Raw genomic sequence first — 21,540 nt, 5'->3', positions numbered from 1 at the left:
GCCGGTCAAAAGCATCTCACCCACGATACAGACTAGACTTGACATGTTCACATAGGCGCCAGCTTTGATGCTAAAGTCCTGTGATATGAGGGAAGAGGAGAATTTGGATAGACATCATGCAGACCATGACTAGCCTTTATGATCTTACGCAAGAAACAGAGAAATGAGGTTAAAAAATATTAAATAGCCTATATGCTGTGACTAGGAGCAGAAAAAAACGCCCATTAAAAAGGCCTGTGATGGAGAAGACAAAGATGTGGTTTTTTTTTTCTTAGCCTACATCAATCATGAGTGACAACCTCGGAAAGTTTGTGGCTTAATGCATCATCATATGCATTCTTTCGTTTTCAGGTGTAGCCTATAAAACCCGGACCATCTGTGCAGACCGGTCAGAGTGAGTGACTGGATCTTTGGTAAGTGCTGAATTATCTATATGCTTATACAGTAAATTTGTAAAGAGGCAGATACAAGCTAAATTTGACAGAACAAAAGTGAATGCTTGCACTGACAGCCACTGCATAAATGAGTGGTTAGAAATGATTGATTCTGGCGAAAATTAGGTATGTTAATGAATACTAAAGCTCACTAATCTAATTTGTTCAGTGTGGTTGAATCTTGAGTCTGTGTGGGAAAATATTTCTTGCAGAATAGAAGAGCCCACACATGATTCATTATCCTGAGAGAGACATTAGACACATTTAGGCTATAGCTGGAATAGCCTACACTTTATCCGTCTTCTCCGTCTCTTCAGTCAATTAAACTTTAGCAATCACGCTCTATATAGCGATTAAGTAGAGCATTGAACCACTTTGAACCATTTTTTTTTCCATTATGAAGGTGAGTAGGCAAGTCAATATGTGCACTGTGCGAGTATCATTTTGATTTTAGCTTGAATCAGTATGTAACTTGTTGAATCAGTACTGTTATATTGATATATTAGTTTAACGAAACAGTTTATTATGCTCCACAGATTTTTTTTTTTTTTTCCCCAGAATTTTTATCCAACTGTTTCTGTTCTTCCATAGGTTTCAGTTTCCACTTTACGCAAGGGAACGTGCGCGAGGCTCTCCGGATTCTGGCGCACTCAGTTCAAAATGTTTAAAAACTTTACCCTGTGTAAGTGCTGTGAGGGATATGTCCTTTGATTTGTTAAAATTCTTAAAATGTGGATGTATGTTCAGGCAAATGAAAGAAATTAGGTGAAGTGTTTTTTTTTTTAAATAGTAAATGTGTAGTAGTTTTTTCTTTTTTCTTTTTTTTTTTTTTTTGATGGATTGATTGTCATTTGTATAACCATAGTTTTAGGCCTACTACAAATACCATAGTTAAACTATGGTTAGTGTAGCAAAACTATAGGCTAATTTGTTTACCATGGTTTAATATGAATGTTTTTGTTGTTGTTTTGTTGGTTTTAATTGTAGTAAAACCTGGTTAATTGTCCTAAGAGGTTTCATGTCTTTCTCATTCATAAGAAAGTAAACCGAAACCAACTTCATGTGGATAAATCTTCCTGTATTGAGTAAATGGAAAAATAGGAACGTTTTGCTGGAAATTGAAAACAGAACTACTGGATATTTTTATCATCAGTTTAGAATTAGCAGACAGCACTTTTGAAGCATCTGCTGCTGTTCCGTTTTCTGACTATCCAAAAATAATTTTGGACAAATGATGTTACCTAGCAGCCTACAACAATTTATGTTACCTAGCAGCAAACTTAGAAGAATAAACTCTAATAAATTAAATTTTGAGAAAATTCCCTCAAACTTCTGTTTTCTGCAGTATCTGCAGTGGTGGCACTGATCTTGGTTTCCGCCTACCATGCTGTTGGAACTACGGATGATGCTCTTTTCAAATGCTTACAAGACCCTGATTACGATTACCTTCGGAAGATAACAGAACAAGGTCTCTCTCCGACAAAGACCCCTCAACATGTGATCATTGTTGGAGCAGGTGTTGCTGGACTCACTGCGGCGAAGTTTCTGGAGGATGCAGGACATAAGGTTTAGTAACACTATGGGCAACAAAAAGGAAACAATCAGTGTGGAGCAAATATTGTCTTTCTGTCAGCTGATAATTAGAGATAATAAGAAATATTTGGATATGTTAAAGCAGATCAATGTGATTTGTCTTATGTCTTATTATGACAGGTATAAAACTGTTATCTTTAAATATTGCCGGCCTTAACACTTTTTGTATGTGACATCCCTAATTCTGGTCTCGATCATCGTCCTAACCACTTCCACATGTGATTGATGATCTGAGCAAACATAGCAACTTTCTGTTAGTTCAGCGATGATGATTCCAGTCTCACGGCCTGGCACTTCCAAGCTCACACAATGCTGATGAAGTCAAGATTTCATAGGTTGCTGGTGAAGCAGAAAATCGTTTGCAATGCACGCGATTTCTCTGAAGCACTAAATGGTTTCACTTTATTCAAAAAAAATTGCATTGTAGAATCATTTCTAATTTAAATTTAATACAAGTTATTATTATAATATTTCAAATATTATATAGACTTTTAATTCTATTCCGGTATTTTCTGTTTGTCTATTGCTTATGCATAATCTTTTTTCTCTGCTTTTATAGGTGACAATTATTGAGGCAAGTGGCCGCATAGGTGGAAGAGTTCAAACATATAGGGACAAAAAAGAGGGCTGGTATGCAGAACTCGGAGCCATGAGGATTCCAAGTTTCCACAAGTAAGTTAAGTTATTTTTAATCTTTGAGAGTCACATCATCATTTTTCATGTGGCATTAGGGTAAAGAGTACAATAATTAGTGTGAAACTATATCACAGCCACAGATGGAAGCTAAAAGTATTTAAAGATAAAAACTATTTTTAAGATAAAAGTGCAGAGATTGAAACTGAGGTAATCAAAAACTGATGCTCAAGTGACAATGGTGGTCAGAAGGAGGAACTGCAGGCCACAACTTGATTAACCTGCTTTACTGATATCATTTTACTTTTAAGGATTCTCTTGAATTTCGCAACAAAAAGCCTGGGCCTGAAGTTTGGACCATTTTCACAGGATGACGAAAACACTTACTATCTTATAAACGGATTTCGTTATAAAACCTACACTGTGAGACAGAACCCAGATGTTCTGAACTACCCAGTATATGACTGGGAAAGGGGGAAAAGTGCTAGTGAACTGTTCAACATGGCATTGGGTAAGGTGAGTGAAAAAAACATTCTGTTTATTCAAAAACACATTTATCTGTCCAGAGAACGGTCTGTTGTTACAAACACTGACACTTCTACCCTATTTTGCTTTTCTTGTTTATTTTCATGTTTCTGTTTTCATTACCTTTTTTTCTTCTTTATTAGTTAATAGATGATCTGAAAAAAATGGGCTGTGAGAAAACATTGTACAAATATGATTCATTCTCAGTTAAGGTAACATATATCTGTAATTTGCATTTACAATTCACTTTGAAATTCTTTAAAGTCCAGATATGAGCAATAATGGCGGAATGTCTCTAAATCTGATTGGCAACAGGAGTATTTAGTGAACGTGGGAAATTTGAGCAGAGGAGCTTTGCGGATGATTGGTGATATCCTGAATGAGAACAGTTTTTTCTACACAGCACTCACTGAAATGCTCTACATCCAGTCTGATATAACCGACAATGGAACGTAAGATATTACACTATTTCTTATTTGATCAAAAATAGGTTACATTTTATTTTGATGGTCCCCTTTAGACATTCTCTTGACTAAAACATTGCACCAACATGTTTACCAACTCTCATTAGAGTATTAGCAGACACTTTACAAGTAGGGTTAAGGTTAGTAGAATAAGTTGACATTGCAAAGTTTCTTATAGTCTGTTGGGGGAGTATCACAATAAAGTGTTAGCAGATATTAAGCAGACAGTTTACTAATACTATAACATTAGTTGGGGCTGTTTACACGACATCGTTTTCAACCAAAACGAAAAACCTTTTATGCATTTTGGCTGTTCGTTTACATGACAACAGCATTTTGGTCTTTTGAAAACAGATTTCAAAGGGGCCATTTACACGACACTGTTTTCAACTATTTTTAACTGTTTTGGCTGTTCATTCAGGGTGTGTTTATACGACAACGGCATGCTTAAAACGGGTACAAATGACACCATTGTCAAAACGATCCCCATTCATACGAATCAGTGAAAATGACTAAAAACGCTGTATTCTGCTGGCAGGCCATTAGATGGCGATATAGACTGAACATGTAATGCCCATATGCATGACGTAATCGTTTTCACAGGTTTATGTTTTTGCTGTTTTCAAAAACTTGCACTTTGAAACCCATTTTCAAAATTTTGCTTTTTCAGGGCACCAAAACGCTGTTGTCGTGAAAATGAACGGCTAAAATGCATAAAAAGTTTTCTTTTTATACTTGAAAACGGTGTTGTGTAAACACAACAGCGGCGTTTCGGGTGCCTGAAACGGTCTCTGTGTAAACCATAGGTGTAAACAACAAAAACGCGAATCTGTGAAAACGATGACGTCATGCATACGCATATTACATGTTCAGTCTATAGTGTTTCATCGCCATCTAATGGTCTGCTGGAAGAATACAGCGTTTTTAGTCATTTTTACGGTTTCGTATGAATGGGGATCGTTTAGACGATGATGTCGTCTGTACGCGAAAAATTAAAAGGTAAAACTTCTTCGTTTTAAGCATATCGTTGTCGTGTAAACGTATCCTTAGTTGACATGTAGGTGCAACGTTACTTATAGTCAACTGAATGTCTAAAAGGGAACCATCAAAATAAAGTGTTACCTAAAAGTAGCAACAGTATGATATAGCATTCATGAGAAATAGAAATGTTTTGTAACATTTTAAATGTATTTACTGTCACTTTTTATGAAACTTAAAGTAACACTCCACTTTTTTTGAAAATAGGCTCATTTTCCAACTCCCCTAGAGTTAAACAGTTGAGTTTTACCGTTTTTGAATCCATTCAGACAATCTCCGGTTCTGGCGGTACCACTTTTAGCATAACTTATCATAGTTCATTGAATCTGATTAAACCGTTAACATCTCGCACAAAAATGACCAAAGAGTTTCGATATTTTTCCCATTTAAAACTTGACTCTTCTGTAGTTACATCGTGTACTAAGACCGACGGAAAATGAAGAGTTGCGATTTTCGAGGCCGATATGGCTAGGAACTATACTCTCATTCTGGCGTAATAATCAAGGAACTTTGCTGCCATACCATGGGTACAGCAAGCCCATATTACACAGCGTCTCTCACAATTGTCTCCATGGTTATAGTTCCTATCTAGAAAATTGCAACTTTTTATTTTCCGTCGGTCTTAGCACACTATGTAACTACAGAAGAGTCAAGTTTTAAATAGGAAAAATGTTGAAACTCTTTGGTCATTTTTGAGAGAGATGCTAACGGTCTAATCAGATTCAATGAACTATGCTAAGCTATGCTAAAAGTGGTACCTGGAGATTGGCTGAATGGATTCGAAAATTGTAAAACTCACTGTTTAACTCTAAAGTGGAGTGTTCCTCTAATGCATCCTTGCTGAATAAACTTTTGAACTGTATATCAGTTAAAATGTTTAAAGATGTTAAACATAATGATCTACATTAATGCTCTTTTTTCAGGTATTATGAATTTAAAGGTGGCTTTGAAACATTCACAGACGCATTCTACTCTGTGCTAAATGCTACACTCCTTACACGCTCAAAAGTCCAGGCCATCAGCCAAACGAAGGACAACGTGACAGTTTCATACGAAGACTCGCGTAACCACGGCACCTTGACCAACATTACTGCCGATTATGTCTTGGTGACGGCCACAGCCAAAGCAACTCTCCTCATTGACTTCGACCCTCCTCTGTCTGCTGAAAAGATGGAAGCGCTACGGTCGGTGCACTATTCCAGCTCCACAAAAGTAGTGCTAAGTTTCAGCAAAAGGTTCTGGGAGAATGATGACCACATCAAGGGTGGGAAAAGCATCACAGATCTGCCATCACGGTTCATCCACTACCCTAGTCATGACTTCCCTGGGATATCAGGCGGGGCTGTGTTAGCCTCTTACACCTCCTCTGATGATGCTTCACTCCTACAGACTTTAAATGATGAGGATTTGAAGGCTCTGGTTTTGAATGACCTGGTGAAGATTCATGGAGAACACATCCGCCAGTTCTACACTGGGGGTGTTGTGAAAAAGTGGGGAATAGATCCTTATAGCCATGGTGCCTTTGCTATCTTCACTCCATTTCAGATGAGAGACTATAATGTGTCTATAGTCCAGAATGAGGGGAGGATTCACTTTGCAGGAGAGCACACGGCCAGACCTCATGGCTGGATCGAGACTGCCATGAAATCTGCTCTACGAGCAGCAGATAAAATAAATAACAATGTAAAGTAGGAAACAAAACATGATGGTACCAGTTGGAACCCTCAGGTTCTCTGCTTTACCAGGTTTTGACACTCTTAGAGGGTTCAAAATATGACTTGAAATGATAGATATCTCTCATCTGTCACCCTTTGCCACACTTTGTTACTTCCACTGCCATAAAACAATTTGTAAAATGTCAGTTAATTGCAGTTTTTAGGCATTAGATTTTTTAATGACATTTTATGTAAATATATAGTGATCATTTAAGCACTTATGCGAGAATCATTACACAATACAATGTAACATTAATCATTATTCTGAATTATATCACTGTCGACATATATGACGTAACTGACAATGCACCTCATTTTTAAATGATACTTTTAAATGATTATTTATGATTACTGAATAGTTATTTCTTTATTTAAAATTCTGGTATTCTATTTGTATGATTATTAAGAGTATATTAATATATTAAATGGTTGGAATAGTATTTACGCACCCTTTGTTATAAATTTACAAGTTGTGAATATATTAATAAATTTTAAAATGTGTTATATAGATTAATAAAATACTGAATTTGTTAAAAAGTATTTTGTCTCTTTTTGATTTGCTGTACAGAAAACAGTGTAAGTTGTTTACATGATTTTGTTTAATTCTAATTCATGTCACATCTAAAAATTCTTATTTTTGTTTATTAAAGGTGCCCTAGAACTTTAAAAAAAAAAAAAGATGTAATATAAGTCTAAGGTGTCCCCTGAATGTGTCTGTGAAGTTTCAGCTCAAAATACCCCATAGATTTTTTTTTTTAATTCATTTTTTTAACTGCCTATTTTGGGGCATAATTAGAAATGAGCCGATTCAGGGTGTGTGGCCCTTTAAATCTCGTGCTCCATGCCCACAGAGCTTGCCCTTGCCAACAACATAAAAACAACATAAAAAAACATAAAAAAATGTTCAAACAGCTAATATAACCCTCAAAATGGATCCTTACAATGTGTTCGTCATGCAGCATGTCTAATCGCGTAAGTACAGTGTTTATTTTGATGTTTACATTTGATTCTGAATGAGTTTGAGGCTGTGCTCCGTGGCTAACGGCTAATGCTACACTGTTGGAGAGATTTATAAAGAATGAAGTTGTGTTTATGAATTATACAGACTGCAAGTGTTTAAAAATGAAAATAGCGACGGCTCTCTTGTCTCCGTGAATACAGTAATAAACGATGGTAACTTTTTTTCTTTTTTTTTTGGTCCCCATGAGGGCTTGATTTGATTTATATGATTTATAAACAGCTTATAAATCATAGTAAATTTTTTTTTTTTTTTTTTTTTTTTTTGAAAATCTAACATTGCAGAAAGTTTTCTGTGATATTTAGGTTTAGGGGTGGATTTAGTATTAGGGGAGAGAATATAGAAATTATGTATAAAAAATTATAATGTATATGGAATGTTCCCATAAAACATGAAAACGTTACGTGTGTGTGTGATTATTATTTATTATATATATATAGGCCTATACTTAAAATGATACATCTAAGTATTTTTAATTAAATTTTTATACTTTACATGCAGTCTATGTAGCTCATGCATGAAAGGGTTAATTTCATCACGTCGGTCACTAGCAGCGTTAGTATATCCGGGTGATTCCAGTGACCTTGGATTGGCTGAGAGAATCATGGCGGCTCTTGTCAGGTTGAGTTCTGTTTGCCACAGAGGTGTCAGCCGTAAGTTTGTGTTTTTCACGTTTTTGTTCTCGTCCCATAAGCTTGTACTACAATAGTGTAGCTTCAATGTCTAATATAAAATTAGTCATTCTTCATTAACGTTTTATCTTAGCACGCGTATTCGTACTTTATGGCTAGCATGCTAACTTAACCCTGCTTGTTCTCTCTTCTTTTTTTCTGAATTGAACTTCATATTTAGGTAAAGTAGTTCGTAATAACGAATACAGTAAGACTGAGATTATTAGATGACATGTCTGTGTAGTAGATATATATATGTATATATAAGGAGATATGACCGCACACTCACTTGCAGAATATTTGTCATGTCCCTGTATTTATCTATATTTATTAGTTAGTTACACATGCTGTCATGGCTGTAAATAAAAGTCATATTCTCATAATTTATCCATTTATGTGGTATATTTTTTTATTGTCATATTGAATCATTGTAGAACATCAGTGACTTTATTCGTTACAGATGAACATTAAATTGGTACATAATATGGCTTCATTTTTAATTCTGAATACATTTTTCCTTTTAATTAGTTATGGTTTCTTGTATTTTTTTCTTTTCTTTTATTCTTATCTCTTTCCACAGCTCTGTTATTTCGCACTTCCTCCCTCATCAGACCTTTGGCCATACAGAAGAAGGATCATGATTGTCCATACTTGATATCAGCAAAGATACATGCTACTCCTTCCAACTACAGTTAGTGATTTATATTGAATATGTTTGCTCTTGTAGCATTATAAACCAAGACTGATGTTATTTGTCTTTTCTTCCCATTTTATTAGCCTGTAATATATTGTTTATGTCATCTATTGCTTATGTTTATGTATACTGTCGGAATATAAGTTATATATAGTTATATTATATATAATATATATATATATATATTTATGCATATGTATGTTTGTCATGATTGTTTCAGTAGTCAAGTAAATTATTATTAATAGGTGTTTAGAGCATAATAGGCAACAGAAGATAAAGGCTGAATGAGGATATTGCTGATCTTCTGTCAGTTTTTTTCTGAAGAAATGGCAAATAAGGTGATCACTGGTAAAGACAGAATGGTTGAGAATGAATGAAAACGTTGGTAATTCAGAGCTATAGACTAAACAAAAAAACTTAAACATTCACAATGTCATAATTAGCGTTTTCTTTCCATCTGTTGAGGTACATGATCATTAAATGCATGCAATAACTGTTGATAAATGTGATAGCCTGAGACTGCTGAGAGAGTGAATATGTGTTGATGAAGATGCTCTCCCATGAAGAAGCAGTTGTTGATGTGTTACTGCTTTTTTTTTTTTTTTTTTTTTTTTTTATAAATAGCGGGCTCTGGGTCCAAAGCTGCTTCCTTGCACTGGACAGGAGAGCGGATCCTGAGCATAGTTCTTCTGGGCATGGCACCCATGGCGTATTATTTCCCCGGCCCTGCTGTTGACTACTCTTTAGCAGCTGCACTTACTCTACATGGTCACTGGTAACACAGTTTGTTTTATTATTCGTGTTTGACAATACAGTATATTACAATATGTTTCCTTTGCTGTTCATGTCTTTTGTCTTTTTTATTTAATTTGTTCTGAAAATGGAAACTGTTGGGAAAAAAATCCAGGTCAATTATCTGTAAATGTTGTCACAGTCAGTTGTTAATATTTAGCACTGCCTGGTGTAATTCCATATGAAGTTTCACATTAACTGTGACAGGTCAGATTTAACTGAGCATTACACTATTCCATAAAATTGACACAAAATGAAGGCTTCTATTTTGGTCTGCAAAGCCAAGTCATGGGTGGCTGTAATACCCTTCATGCAAGGATTTAGCCACCCTGTGGACATGAGCACTCAGGGCCACACTTCTAGTTTTAGCTAAGCTGTTAGTTACATTAGGGTCACACATTTGTGATTTTGACATGACATAAAGCGGCAATACCTAATTGGGTGAGCTGTTTACTTACTTACTTTTTAATTAGTCTTCCTATTGACACCATCACTTTGTTGATTCAGACTGACATGCGGAATTATAGCGATATCCAATCATAGCATTGCCTCCTTTCACGTGACTCTCCCACATTCATTCTCCAGTAACCCACCGCACGCTTTACAGGCTCTGTTCATTCTCTATGAATATTGTCACATCTTGTAATATTTGCATTGTTTTAATTTTGTGATATGGATAATTTATTTTAATCCTTATTTTTTTGAGGAGGCACTCATATTACTGACTGTGTTTTCTCCAGGGGTCTTGGCCAGGTTTTGACAGACTACGTTCATGGAGACTTTAAAGTCAAGATGGCCAATGCCGGCCTCTTCGTTCTGTCGACAGTCACCTTTGCCGGCCTGTGCTACTTCAACTACCATGATGTGGGGATTTGTAAAGCTGTGGCCCTCTTGTGGAGTAAATGATTGGACTGAGATGAGGGATATGGCTTTTGCCATCAGAGTTCCAGTTTGTTGTATACAGTTGTGACATATGTAAATTCTATGAATATATAATTTTTGACAACATGATGTCGATTTGCAGGTGTTTTTAATTGTGAATGCTGTCAGTTTGATCAGAACTGGCTCAGCTTTTGCTTAAGATGGAAATCTCTGCATGTCTTCTACACTTTTGTCTGGCAAATCAGTGTTTCTGATGCAGCAAAATCAACTAATTGTTGTGGCTATAAAACGTTGGTCGCTGAATTTGAACTTGAAAAATCCCCTCGGTAATATTAAAGTTCAAACACGTTTTTAAATATTTACATGTTTTGACCATATTTATTCTATAATGTCTTCTTGTCAGCCGGTATCTGATGCATCAAAAAGTAATATCTTGATGTATGCTGTTTGTGTCATCACGGCATATGCAGAATTAATCTCACTTTATCTTTAATGACTCCTTGTGTAAATGCTAAACAGGAAGTGATTTTAACTTAGATCACGTGCACATTGTTGTATTGTGGTGCACTGATGTTATACACCCATCTTTCTATTGTAGGCACCCTGACATTTAAGCATAGCTGAATGCATTGCAAGTATTTGAATATTTACCATCATATTCAAGTACTCCATTAATGACCACAACATATGGAGAACTGTCATATTAACAGAATTTCAACTTTACACTTTGCATGGCTGTATTTCTGCTCAAATGAGGAATCATTTATTAAAGGGCAAGGCAATTTGTAATTGGATGTGCAGTGCATTAAAAGCAATTTATTTACGTCTTTCATTTTAAATTTCTTAGACGTCTTTAATGGTTACAGTAAACTGAACTTGTGTGGATAATGAAAACTTAATCTAAATGATAAAAGTGAGTTTTAGATTCTGAGAATAGTCTTTCTGAGTATTTTGAACAGGAATTTTGTCCTGTAATCATACTTGTAGATGCCTGAAACCGCTCAGACATGATTGAGTCTGCCCATATTGAGTGTGTCTGTTTAAAGCGCTATGGAGATTTGTGTAATCTGTATGATTAGATTTTTATGCAGATTGAAGCATTGGGAGAATTCTGCACTTATAATAAAGGCAGATTTAGGATTATTTGATTTCTTTGGATGAGATTTTCCAATGTATGTTGCAACAGGCAAAATTCAGACTAAATTAATTCTCCAGTTTTACAGGTATAAAGAGCATCATTTCAAGGGTCTCTATAAAATGTGCTTTTGATAGTGGTCAATGGTCACAGTGATCGTTGGGCAAGTCATTGCTACTTCAAAGAAAAACAAAATTATGTTCTAAAAACTAGATTACAATTTTTTATTACTATTATTCTTTAGGCTATAAAGTTCAAATCAGTATTCTGGTTAAACAGCACTTTTGTTTTAATATGCTATTTATTAACACTAGATGGAGTCAAAGATTGCTTAAACTATAATATATAAGAAAATGTAATCTGTTTTGCAGGTAAAGCATGTAATTAGGCTACATCCATGAAAACATATAACCCTAAGTTGAATATGCCTTTATAAAACTGTAATGAAATTGAAGTGCAAGAAGTTCTTGATTAATATGATCACTGATAAGTATTGTGAAAGGTATCATCATTACAATGATCACAGTATGGAAAAACAGTATGTCACCGGATGTCATCAGTCATCATTGGATATACTGTTGTAATCCGTCGTTATATATGATATTGTTTCAAATACTGGATACAAAGGAAAATTCTATAGTAAGTGTCTCTTGTCTCTATGTGAGGTCATTTATGTGAAAATGTCAAGTTATTAAGCGTTTTTTTTCTTCCTTTTTTTCCTAAGCCTTATCTTTACATGCAATGGGCTACGTGCATGTAAAAGAGACAGTCAACACTGACATGCCTCATGGTCTTTAATAGCCATGGATGTGTCCTTAGGGGAGATATATTTTATGCCAGCTCTCTGCACTGTTATGATCTTAAAGAGCTAATTTATTCAGTCATAGCACCAATTGCCTCATGGGGAGAATGGTTAATATTTTATTTTTGTTAACTTCCCTGGAAATTCCCAGAGAGAATTAAATAGATGATGCTTTTGTCCTGAAGGTCAATACATTTTTCATACTGTCATAGTAGTCTATTGACTCATTTCAGCTTTAAGAACATACTGTTTTTCTGCAAAAGCCAGAGGACTTGATGTCAAACGAGGTCAGATGCATGTTACAAAGTTCCTTTTGGACAACATTAGTAGTGCCACTGATTTGAGTTGACCTTATCCCAGCAAGATTAGTAAGCAGACTCTGCACCGATTACCATTATCTGAAAAAAAAAAAAAAAAAAAAAAATCATGCCAGGCCAGCTGTTTTTAAAGCTATTTGGTCAAATCTATGAAAAATAATAGAATAACCATATTTTAATTTTAGTTAAAACTTCATATATCTATTAGTGGAGGTTATTAAAAAAAAAGATACATATGGTGTGTTAGAAGAAAGGGTTTCACCAAACTCAGAAGGGAAAAATAAGTTTATATTATGCATAAAAAAATGCCTATTTTATGACTATTAAGATTTCTTACATAGTTTTTGCATTTATTACAAATAAGCACATTTTTCACATATTACATTAGAGGAAATGTGCTTCATTGTCAAGGAAGCACATTTTCAATTATTTTTTCCCCCTTTTCTTTGGTTTTTGGGATTAAATGTGACCTAGACATTTCTTGACAGGATTTGTGCCATTCCCTTTAAACTTTCCTAACCTTTTTTCATTTGAGTTATGTATTTTCACACCATGCAAAATGCAATTTAATGGACTGTATCTTTGGATAATCTAAAATAGGACATGAACTATTTTTGAAAGCTTTCATTTATCACAACAGTCTAACAATCTAAAAGAGCTGACCTGACCTAAAATATTTAATTGCAATTTACCTTAGGATCTTTGCTTTTAACGTTTTGTTTTAATACATTTCTTGTTTTTACCCCACATGATGGTTGTCATTTGCCTTAAAGCTTCTTATCGCCTAATAAGTGGAGTCAGAATAGCCTAATTTCCTTTTTACACAAGTCAAGAGCTAACATAATGCTGTGCCAAAATAAGCTAAAATGTTTTGTCCTCATCGTTTCTTTCTGTAATATCCCTGAATTGCACTTGAGATGCCTTTTAATAACTTGTAACAATGTATAGAACATAGAATTATTTCAGTAATCATGGCTTGTTAAAACAAGTATAAATCTGAATAATATTAATTGGCATATTAATCAACAGTTTGCATATTACAAACTGTTGCACAAATGTTTACAAAATAAAGTGAAGATTGAAAATATTTAAGATTCATTTTAGGTTAGCACTACAGAGTACTTGAATATTTATTTTTTGATATTTATGTTTAATATTAAAATATTGAAGAATAGAAGACTTAAGTTCAAAGAAAATCTGTGGTTCACAGTAGTTATAGATTTTATGGTAAGGTCAATTCATTTTCCTTTCTTTAGTTTGAGGTTACTGGGGATATAGTTACATCATTTGCTGCTGACCTGGGAATTTCCCAGACCGACTAAACTGATTTCATAGGTTGTTCATTATATTAAATTTGCTAATAAAATTAATGCCACAGCTTTGTGTATAGCTCTTTAGCATAATTAACTGCTTTTGAAATTATTATTAAAATATATTTTCAAAATATATATACATTGTGTACTTAGCTTTATGGTAACTGTGTGTTGAATTTAGGTATTTTATTCATTTTTTAAATATGTTGAATCTGAGCACTTTTAATGAATTAGTAAATTCAGTTGGTTTAGCTAATAGTAACCGAGCTGCATCTAAACACACCATTCATATCAAGGTAACGGTAAGCTGATTTAGACAAAACACAATTTCAATTGATGGGGTCTGTGATTTGGTATTGCATAAGCACCATGTGACCCTAAACATCTCTTTATAAGACAGTCCAGGCAGCAGAGGGAGATAAGGAAGTCTCTTGAAACAATCTTCAACTCAGCAAGCCATCACGAGCAGACCAGCATGTCTTCTATGAACCATCTGAACAGTAGCACTGGTAGGTTAAGACACCATTCTAATCCGAAGTACATAGTGCATAAATCTTCAGATCTGAAATTCTTCTTTTTCCCACAGGCTGGATGTCAAAGAATAAAGATCAACACTTCACCGATGTTCAAGGTCTGCCGTGCATTGAGAATCTGGTGTGTTCTGTAAATGAAACCCCAGAGCCCATCAAAACCACAATTACAGGTAACATCCCCTCCTGGATCAAAGGCAATTTCCTCAGGAATGGACCTGGAAAGTTTGAGATCGGCAGAAGCAGGTGAGTATCTTTTGGGTTCCTTGACAAATGAACAGATTACAATCATCATGAAAGTAAATGAGCCATGTTTTCTCCTCAGTTTCAACCATTGGTTTGATGGCATGGCACTTATGCACCAATTCCACATTGAGGATGGAAAGGTGACATACATGAGCCGCTTCCTCAACAGTGATTGCTACAAGGCAAACTTAGAGCATAACCGGATTATGGTGTCTGAATTTGGCACAGTTGCGATGCCAGACCCATGCAAGAACTTCTTCCATCGCTTCCTCTCACGCTTTGAGCTGCCAAGTGAGTGTGATGTCTTTGGTTCTGATTGAAGTGGTCTGAATACGTTCTGTATGTCAACTTGTCATCTCTCTCTTCCCATAGAGCCAACTGACAATGCAAATGTAAGCTTTGTTCAGTATAAAGGAGACTACTATGTCAGCACAGAGACCAACTTCATGCACAAAATTGATCCACAGACACTTGAAACAAAAGAAAAGGTACATACTAATTATGATTTTTTTTAATTTATTTTTTTATAAAATATGTTTATATGGAGAACAAACTGAAGCTGAAATGTGGAAATCATTTTTATCAGGTGGACTGGAGTAAATTCATTGCAGTTAATGGGGCCACAGCTCATCCCCATGTGGATCCTGATGGAACTACATACAACATGGGCAATTCTTACACTCTAAAAGGTTTGTCAGAAATTTAAATCTTAAAAAAAAAAAAAAAAAAAAAAAAAAAACACTTATTGAAGTCTCTAAAGATAAGTATTGCTTAAACTGGTATTCTTTTTCAATTTTATTCTTAGGTTCTTTCTATAATATAATAAAGGTGCCGTCAGAGAAGGTGAACCCAAAGGATACCTTGGAAGGAGCCACAATTGTGTGCTCAATCCCCTCAGAGGACAAGTCCAAACCATCTTACTATCACAGCTTTGGTAATGGCATTGCCTACAATCTCTTATTGGCAATTTTTTACTTACAAACATATTTGCTAATAAATAAACAAATAATTATGTGTGTGATCCTTTAGATATCATTCTAATATGCTGATTTGGTGCTCAAGAAACATTTCTTATCAATGTTGAAAACAGTTGTGATGTTTCATATTTTTGAGGAATTGTGTTACTTTTTTCCCCAGAAGTCTTTAATGCCTAGAAAGTTCAAAAGAACGTTAATTTGAAATAAAAATCTTTTGTAAAAATTATAAATGTCTTTACCGTGACAATTTAATTCAATTACTGAGTATGCTAGTTTTAAAAAACACTTTTTATAAACATTTGACTTTTTAACTTTATGTATCAATTTTGGTTGAAATTTTACATTGTTATTGCAGCCATGTCAGAGAACTATGTGGTATTCATTGAGCAACCAATCAAAATGGATCTCTTGAAGATTGTGACAAGTAAACTGCGTGGAAAGGGGATTAATGATGGTGTATATTGGGACCCCAAACAAAACACAGTTTTCCATGTGATCAATAAGCACACAGGAAAGGTAAATACTGCTAATAATTTCACAGCATGTTCACATTTTCTTTTACATAATGATGTTTTTTGTCATTTTGAAATGCTCCTGCTTTGGATTCCCGTGAAGCCTGAATGAATGACTCTGTACTTTATTTTGTTTCAGCTGAGCCTTGTCAAATATTATGCAAAGCCACTGTCAACCTTCCATCAGATAAACTGTTATGAAGAAAATGGCTTCCTGGTCATGGACATGTGCTGTTCTGATGATGGCCAAGCAATTAACAACTACATGATTCAGAATCTTAAAAAGTCTGGGAGTGCTCTAGATGAGGTAAACTTCAACAAGTAAATTCTACACTATATCTATGTGTAAATGCGCCCTTGTTCTTCAACATAACTATTTCTTGTTTTTGTTGGTAGGTATACAACACAATGTGCAGAGTGTTCCCCCGCCGCTTTGTCCTGCCATTGAACGTGGACAGCGACATACCCTGTGGGCAAAATCTCAACATGCCCTTAAATAGTACCGCAACAGCCATCAAGACAGACAAGAACAAGGTTGGTTTATGTGGTCAACTTATTTTCTTGCTTTCTTTTTCTAATTTCTCTGCATGATATCCAAAGAAATGTAAATGTTTTTGCTATAATATCGTGTATTGTAAATAATTTTCCATGTGTATTAATGCAGGTGTTTTGCACACACGAAGATCTTCATGGTGATGATCTCAATGAATATGGAGGTCTGGAATTCCCACAAATCAACTATTCAATGTGCAATTCCCACCCCTACCGTTACTTCTACGGATGTGGCTTCAGACACCTGGTTGGAGACTCCCTCATTAAAATGGACCTTCAAGGCAAACACATAAAGGTTAGTTAGGAGTAATAGGTTTATGTGTGCAGACATTTTGTCAGTGACTTTTAATGTTTAGTCATTTGAACTAATATTTCAACTTATTTTATGACAGGTGTGGAAACATATAGGCATGTTTCCCTCAGAACCAATCTTTGTCTCTTCACCTGGTGCTGTAGAAGAGGATGATGGTGTCATTCTGTCTGTGGTCATCACCCCTAATCAGGTATAACACGCCATGTTCCTCAGTGGTATCAAAAATTGCTGGTTAGCTTTTCGAAAATGAGGGAAATATATTTCTGAACTAATGAGTAATTATCCCTCCAGGACAAGAGCACCTTCCTTCTGGTGCTGGATGCAAAAACATTTGAAGAATTGGGCCGCGCTCAAGTACCTGTCAACATTCCATATGGATTCCATGGGACTTTCCAAGATAGACACTGAAAGACACTTTTAAAAAGCCCAAATGTTTTGGAAGATGATCATGCAGTCTCTGAATTAACCTGCTCATATTTTTTACTTTTCTACTTGTATTGTTTTCTCCCTTGAGTTACACACTTGAACTTGTATTCTATAAATTGTCAATCACTTTGAATAAAAGTGTCTGCTAGAACAATAAGAATTTATTAAAATAACAAATGCTTGTATGTATCTGCAAGTATTTTTAGGATTGTCACCACATAACTTTATTTCAGCGTAACACCTGAAGTATTGTTCTAATTCTATAAAGTACAATTATTAACTTCTTAAGTATAACATGAACATGTATAATCAATGTTTTAACAATGTCTTAGACATTGATGCTTGTAAAGCAAATTAAATGCATTAAAAATCAAATAACACCACAGAACTGAACCTATCCTTGTAGTTTGTCAGTGATCAAAGCCAAAGATCGTCTCAGGTGTTCCTTCTTCTCTTTGAGAAGAGATTTCAAGCTCCTGGCTTCAGTAAGTATATCTTCCAGTTCTCCAAGCTGTGAAGCATCTACAGCAGCTCTTTCCCTTAAAAGATACCATGTGGAATTAATGTTTCAGTGTAAACCTTATAGATCCTCTGTTTATGAGACAAAGGGGTGGTTACCTCAAGACCTCGGAGTACTTTGAAAAGATGGCACTGACTTCTTGGTTAGCCTCTAAAATGAAAAGACATACAGAAAAATAAGTAAGGTGTATCACAAGAATCATTGTGAATAATAACAGTGGCGTTTAAAACATGAGGTAACTAAAATAGCTGTCACAATATATTATGCTACACAACCTCACATATGTAAAATATTAAAGAGAGTGCTTTAATTTGACAGAATCCAAGAGAAAAAACAGGACTTGCCTGCCAAGGCTGTTTCAAACCCATTAGACATGTCTCCAGCTGCTGGTCTGAAATGATGTGCCTTCATCTTTTTTGCTGGAGATGTCTCAGAAAATTGTGCATTTTCAACCTACAAGTATATTTGTGAGCATTAGTGTATGAGTCATTCCACGAAACCGATACGATTCGAGTCCCTCTGACCTTTTTCAGTGTATTTTATCTATTGGATCCCCAAAATATATTTTTAAAAGCTTTTTGATTTAATTGAAATGTCTCCTTTAATAATGTTTAAAACATGACATACATTTTATCTTCAAATTAGAAATTATATTGTTTTGTTTTTTTTCAGATGACACCACCTATTTTGTTGTGTCCCTCAAGGCCTTCTGAAAGTGTACTTGTAATATGAATAATAAAATGAGAAAAAAAGTCCATACATTTTGCCATTCCCCTAAATATCCATCTGTGCTTTTTTGCTGGTAATGTTTTTTTTCTAAGTAAATTCATGATTATTCATTAAAATCACATCATTCAGTTCTGTACCTCAGTAACCCCTCAACCCTGTTACACAAACCATTCTCCCTCTATAAAAATACTGGTACTTATCTGACATCAATAATAGGAAGTGACATCGTAGAAGTCTTCTGAACAACATTGTGAGCAGACACAGGCAAGTTACCACCTTCTTTAATAATTAGAACTAAATTGTGTCGTGAAATTGTGTTTGTCAAGCTTAATGACTCAACACCGTTACATCAATTAAAGATAAAAAACTATTACTTGTGAAAATTATCTTTGTAATTTCAACATTATTCATGATTTCTTAATATCATGCATGCCATGTGCTCTCCATTTATTCACTAGATTTAGAGCAGTGGCCAACTTGGGCAAAAAATCACAACCCCGTCACAGTCAACCCTACCACACCTACATTTTTATTATTATTTTTTTTTTGTTAAGTTTATGAAAAAGTAAGTTGAATTCATGTTCAGAGAAATCATAAGAATACTGATTTAGTTCAAATTCTGAAGTTAAGCCTTCGATCAAAAATGATGAGGTTGCTGTCACAAAAAGTGCCCATTTCAGGCTTCAGTATAGCAAAAGTGTGAGATTTTAAGTAACTTTTATATTTGCAATTACTGAATTAGTGTGAGGGACATCTGATTAATAGGAAAATGTTGATTTTATCACAAATACATTTTATAATAATATTCAGAAAGCTCCCATAGTGTTCATAACTTAAAATAATGACCAATAATAATAGGGATTTGATGCCTGAGATGGGAAAATATGTTTTTCTGGAAGTTAAATGTGTCATTAATGTTGTGGGCTGTTCAGAAAAGTAATACATTTTGGTAAAAAATCTAAAAATGTGCAAGTCCAGATCGTACCGGTTTCGTGGAATGACTCATATACTGTATAGTATATCAGGCAAATTACTCGGCAGGAAAACTTAATAGAGGTCAACATCTGGCTGTTTTGCTGTTTTGTAAGATTCAGTTCAATTTCTAATGACCTCGAAATTCTCACCTCGCGTGTTTTCGCTTGACATCTTTTCATTTCTGTTCCTCTGACCGCCATGGACGCTTCTTTGGTATTCTCGAGACCGCGCTGTGTCATTAGTTTCCTGTGACCGAAGAAGAAAGTGGTATAACATTGTCAAGATAATATACTAATATACAATACAGTACTCTCTTAATCTCAATACAACACAAACTTCTTAACCATCATCTATATTACGACAAACATCTGTGTAAATTTAATTTGTAACCGAGTCCTTTGTTGGTCGCCACAAGTTTGTTACACGCGTCACGGCTCGCTCGACTTTTTGAAATTAAATCAAGCGATAAACCTTAGATAAAATAAATAAATCTGATAGTTAACAGAATACCAGTAGTTGGAAAGCTAAAATAAATAACAGAAAATCAATGACTTTCGATAAACTCGGGTCACTAGGCCGCCACAGTTCAGCTCACCTCACATAACCTCCAACCGCCACTGCTTTTGAACGGTCAATATCGCGCGCTCACAGAAAACGCGCGCAAATGAGTGCTTAACTGGATTTCATGTAGTACAACTCTATAAACTTTCCCGTAATAAATGTACGCCACTAACGACAGATTATTCCTATGCAATAATTAGTCTCAAAATTATACATAGGCTATAAAGAAATTGCTTAACAAATCTTTGCTTAAAACTAATTATTTTTCCATTGCTTTTAATGTCCCTTGATAGTTTATTTTTCTATTTTGACTTATGTTGGTGTTTTGATTTTTTTAAATATGTTTTGTTGATCAAATTGTCTCAATTTTATATGTGACATTTTATTTGTGAGATTATTATTTAATTGTTTTTACTTGCATTTATTTTATCTGATATTGTAAAGCTCATTGGTCAGCTGCTGCTGTTTTATTAGTGCTATATAAATAAACTAAACTTGAAACTTAAAGGGTTAGTTCACCCAAAAATGAAAATAATGTCATCTATTACTCACCCTCATGCCGTTCCACTCCTGTAAGTCCTTTGTTAATCTTAAACACAAATTAAGATATTTTTGTTGAAATCTGATAGCTCAGTGAGGCCTGCATAACCAGCAATGACATTTCCTCTCTCAAGATCCATTAATGTAATAAAAACATATTAATATTATAAGTGATGCTAATATTTTTGGTGCGCCAAAAAAAACAAAATAACGACTTATATAGTGATGGCCAGTTTCAAAACACTGGTGATTTCACACGTGATTTCAGCAGTTTGGATTCGATGATTCCATATGCTGATTCATTATGCTCCGAAGCTTCCTGAAGCAGTGTTTTGAAATCGGCCATCACTAAACAAGTTGTCATTTAGTTTTTTTGGCGCACCAAAAATATTAGCGTCGCTTTATAATAGTAATATTGAACCACTGTACTCACATGAACTGATTTAAATATGTTTTTAGTACATTAATGGATCTTGACAGAGGAAGTGTCATTGCTGGCTATGGAGGCCTCACTGAACCATCGGATTTCAACAAAAATATCTCAATTTGCGTTCTGAAGATTAACGAAGGTCTTACGGATGCGGAACGACATGAGGGTGACTATGACATTATTTTCATTTTTGGGTGAACTAA

The 21,540-nt window shown here is 34.8% G+C and overlaps 3 protein-coding genes across 3 annotated transcripts; all 3 read left to right on the top strand.

Moving 5' to 3' along the window:
* The first annotated feature begins 1,051 nt into the window (after positions 1 to 1,051).
* il4i1 (interleukin 4 induced 1) lies at positions 1,052 to 6,495 on the top strand. Its single transcript, XM_067365812.1, has 7 exons — positions 1,052 to 1,116; positions 1,780 to 2,000; positions 2,587 to 2,699; positions 2,972 to 3,176; positions 3,329 to 3,397; positions 3,501 to 3,637; positions 5,611 to 6,495. The coding sequence occupies exons 1-7, from the start codon at positions 1,095 to 1,097 to the stop codon at positions 6,377 to 6,379; spliced, it is 1,536 nt and encodes a 511-aa protein (XP_067221913.1). The 5' UTR covers positions 1,052 to 1,094; the 3' UTR covers positions 6,380 to 6,495.
* Positions 6,496 to 7,975: 1,480 nt separating this feature from the next.
* Positions 7,976 to 11,267, top strand: sdhdb (succinate dehydrogenase complex, subunit D, integral membrane protein b). The gene is made up of 4 exons (XM_067365520.1): positions 7,976 to 8,073; positions 8,672 to 8,782; positions 9,410 to 9,560; positions 10,318 to 11,267. Exons 1-4 carry the CDS (start codon positions 8,025 to 8,027, stop codon positions 10,481 to 10,483), a joined length of 477 nt encoding a protein of 158 aa, XP_067221621.1. The 5' UTR covers positions 7,976 to 8,024; the 3' UTR covers positions 10,484 to 11,267.
* A 511-nt stretch (positions 11,268 to 11,778) lies between these two features.
* Positions 11,779 to 17,959, top strand: bco2b (beta-carotene oxygenase 2b). Its single transcript, XM_067365519.1, has 13 exons — positions 11,779 to 12,233; positions 14,423 to 14,535; positions 14,613 to 14,802; positions 14,882 to 15,093; positions 15,175 to 15,290; positions 15,389 to 15,491; positions 15,608 to 15,736; positions 16,135 to 16,295; positions 16,431 to 16,598; positions 16,688 to 16,825; positions 16,956 to 17,138; positions 17,236 to 17,346; positions 17,448 to 17,959. Exons 2-13 carry the CDS (start codon positions 14,502 to 14,504, stop codon positions 17,562 to 17,564), a joined length of 1,662 nt encoding a protein of 553 aa, XP_067221620.1. The 5' UTR covers positions 11,779 to 12,233; positions 14,423 to 14,501; the 3' UTR covers positions 17,565 to 17,959.
* The last annotated feature ends 3,581 nt before the right edge of the window (positions 17,960 to 21,540 follow it).

This window comes from Chanodichthys erythropterus, chromosome 17 (genome assembly GCF_024489055.1).
Source record: "Chanodichthys erythropterus isolate Z2021 chromosome 17, ASM2448905v1, whole genome shotgun sequence".
NCBI lineage: Eukaryota > Metazoa > Chordata > Actinopteri > Cypriniformes > Xenocyprididae > Chanodichthys > Chanodichthys erythropterus.
The sequence above is the reverse complement of the archived record's forward strand: the minus strand, read 5'-3'. Positions and strand labels throughout refer to the sequence as shown.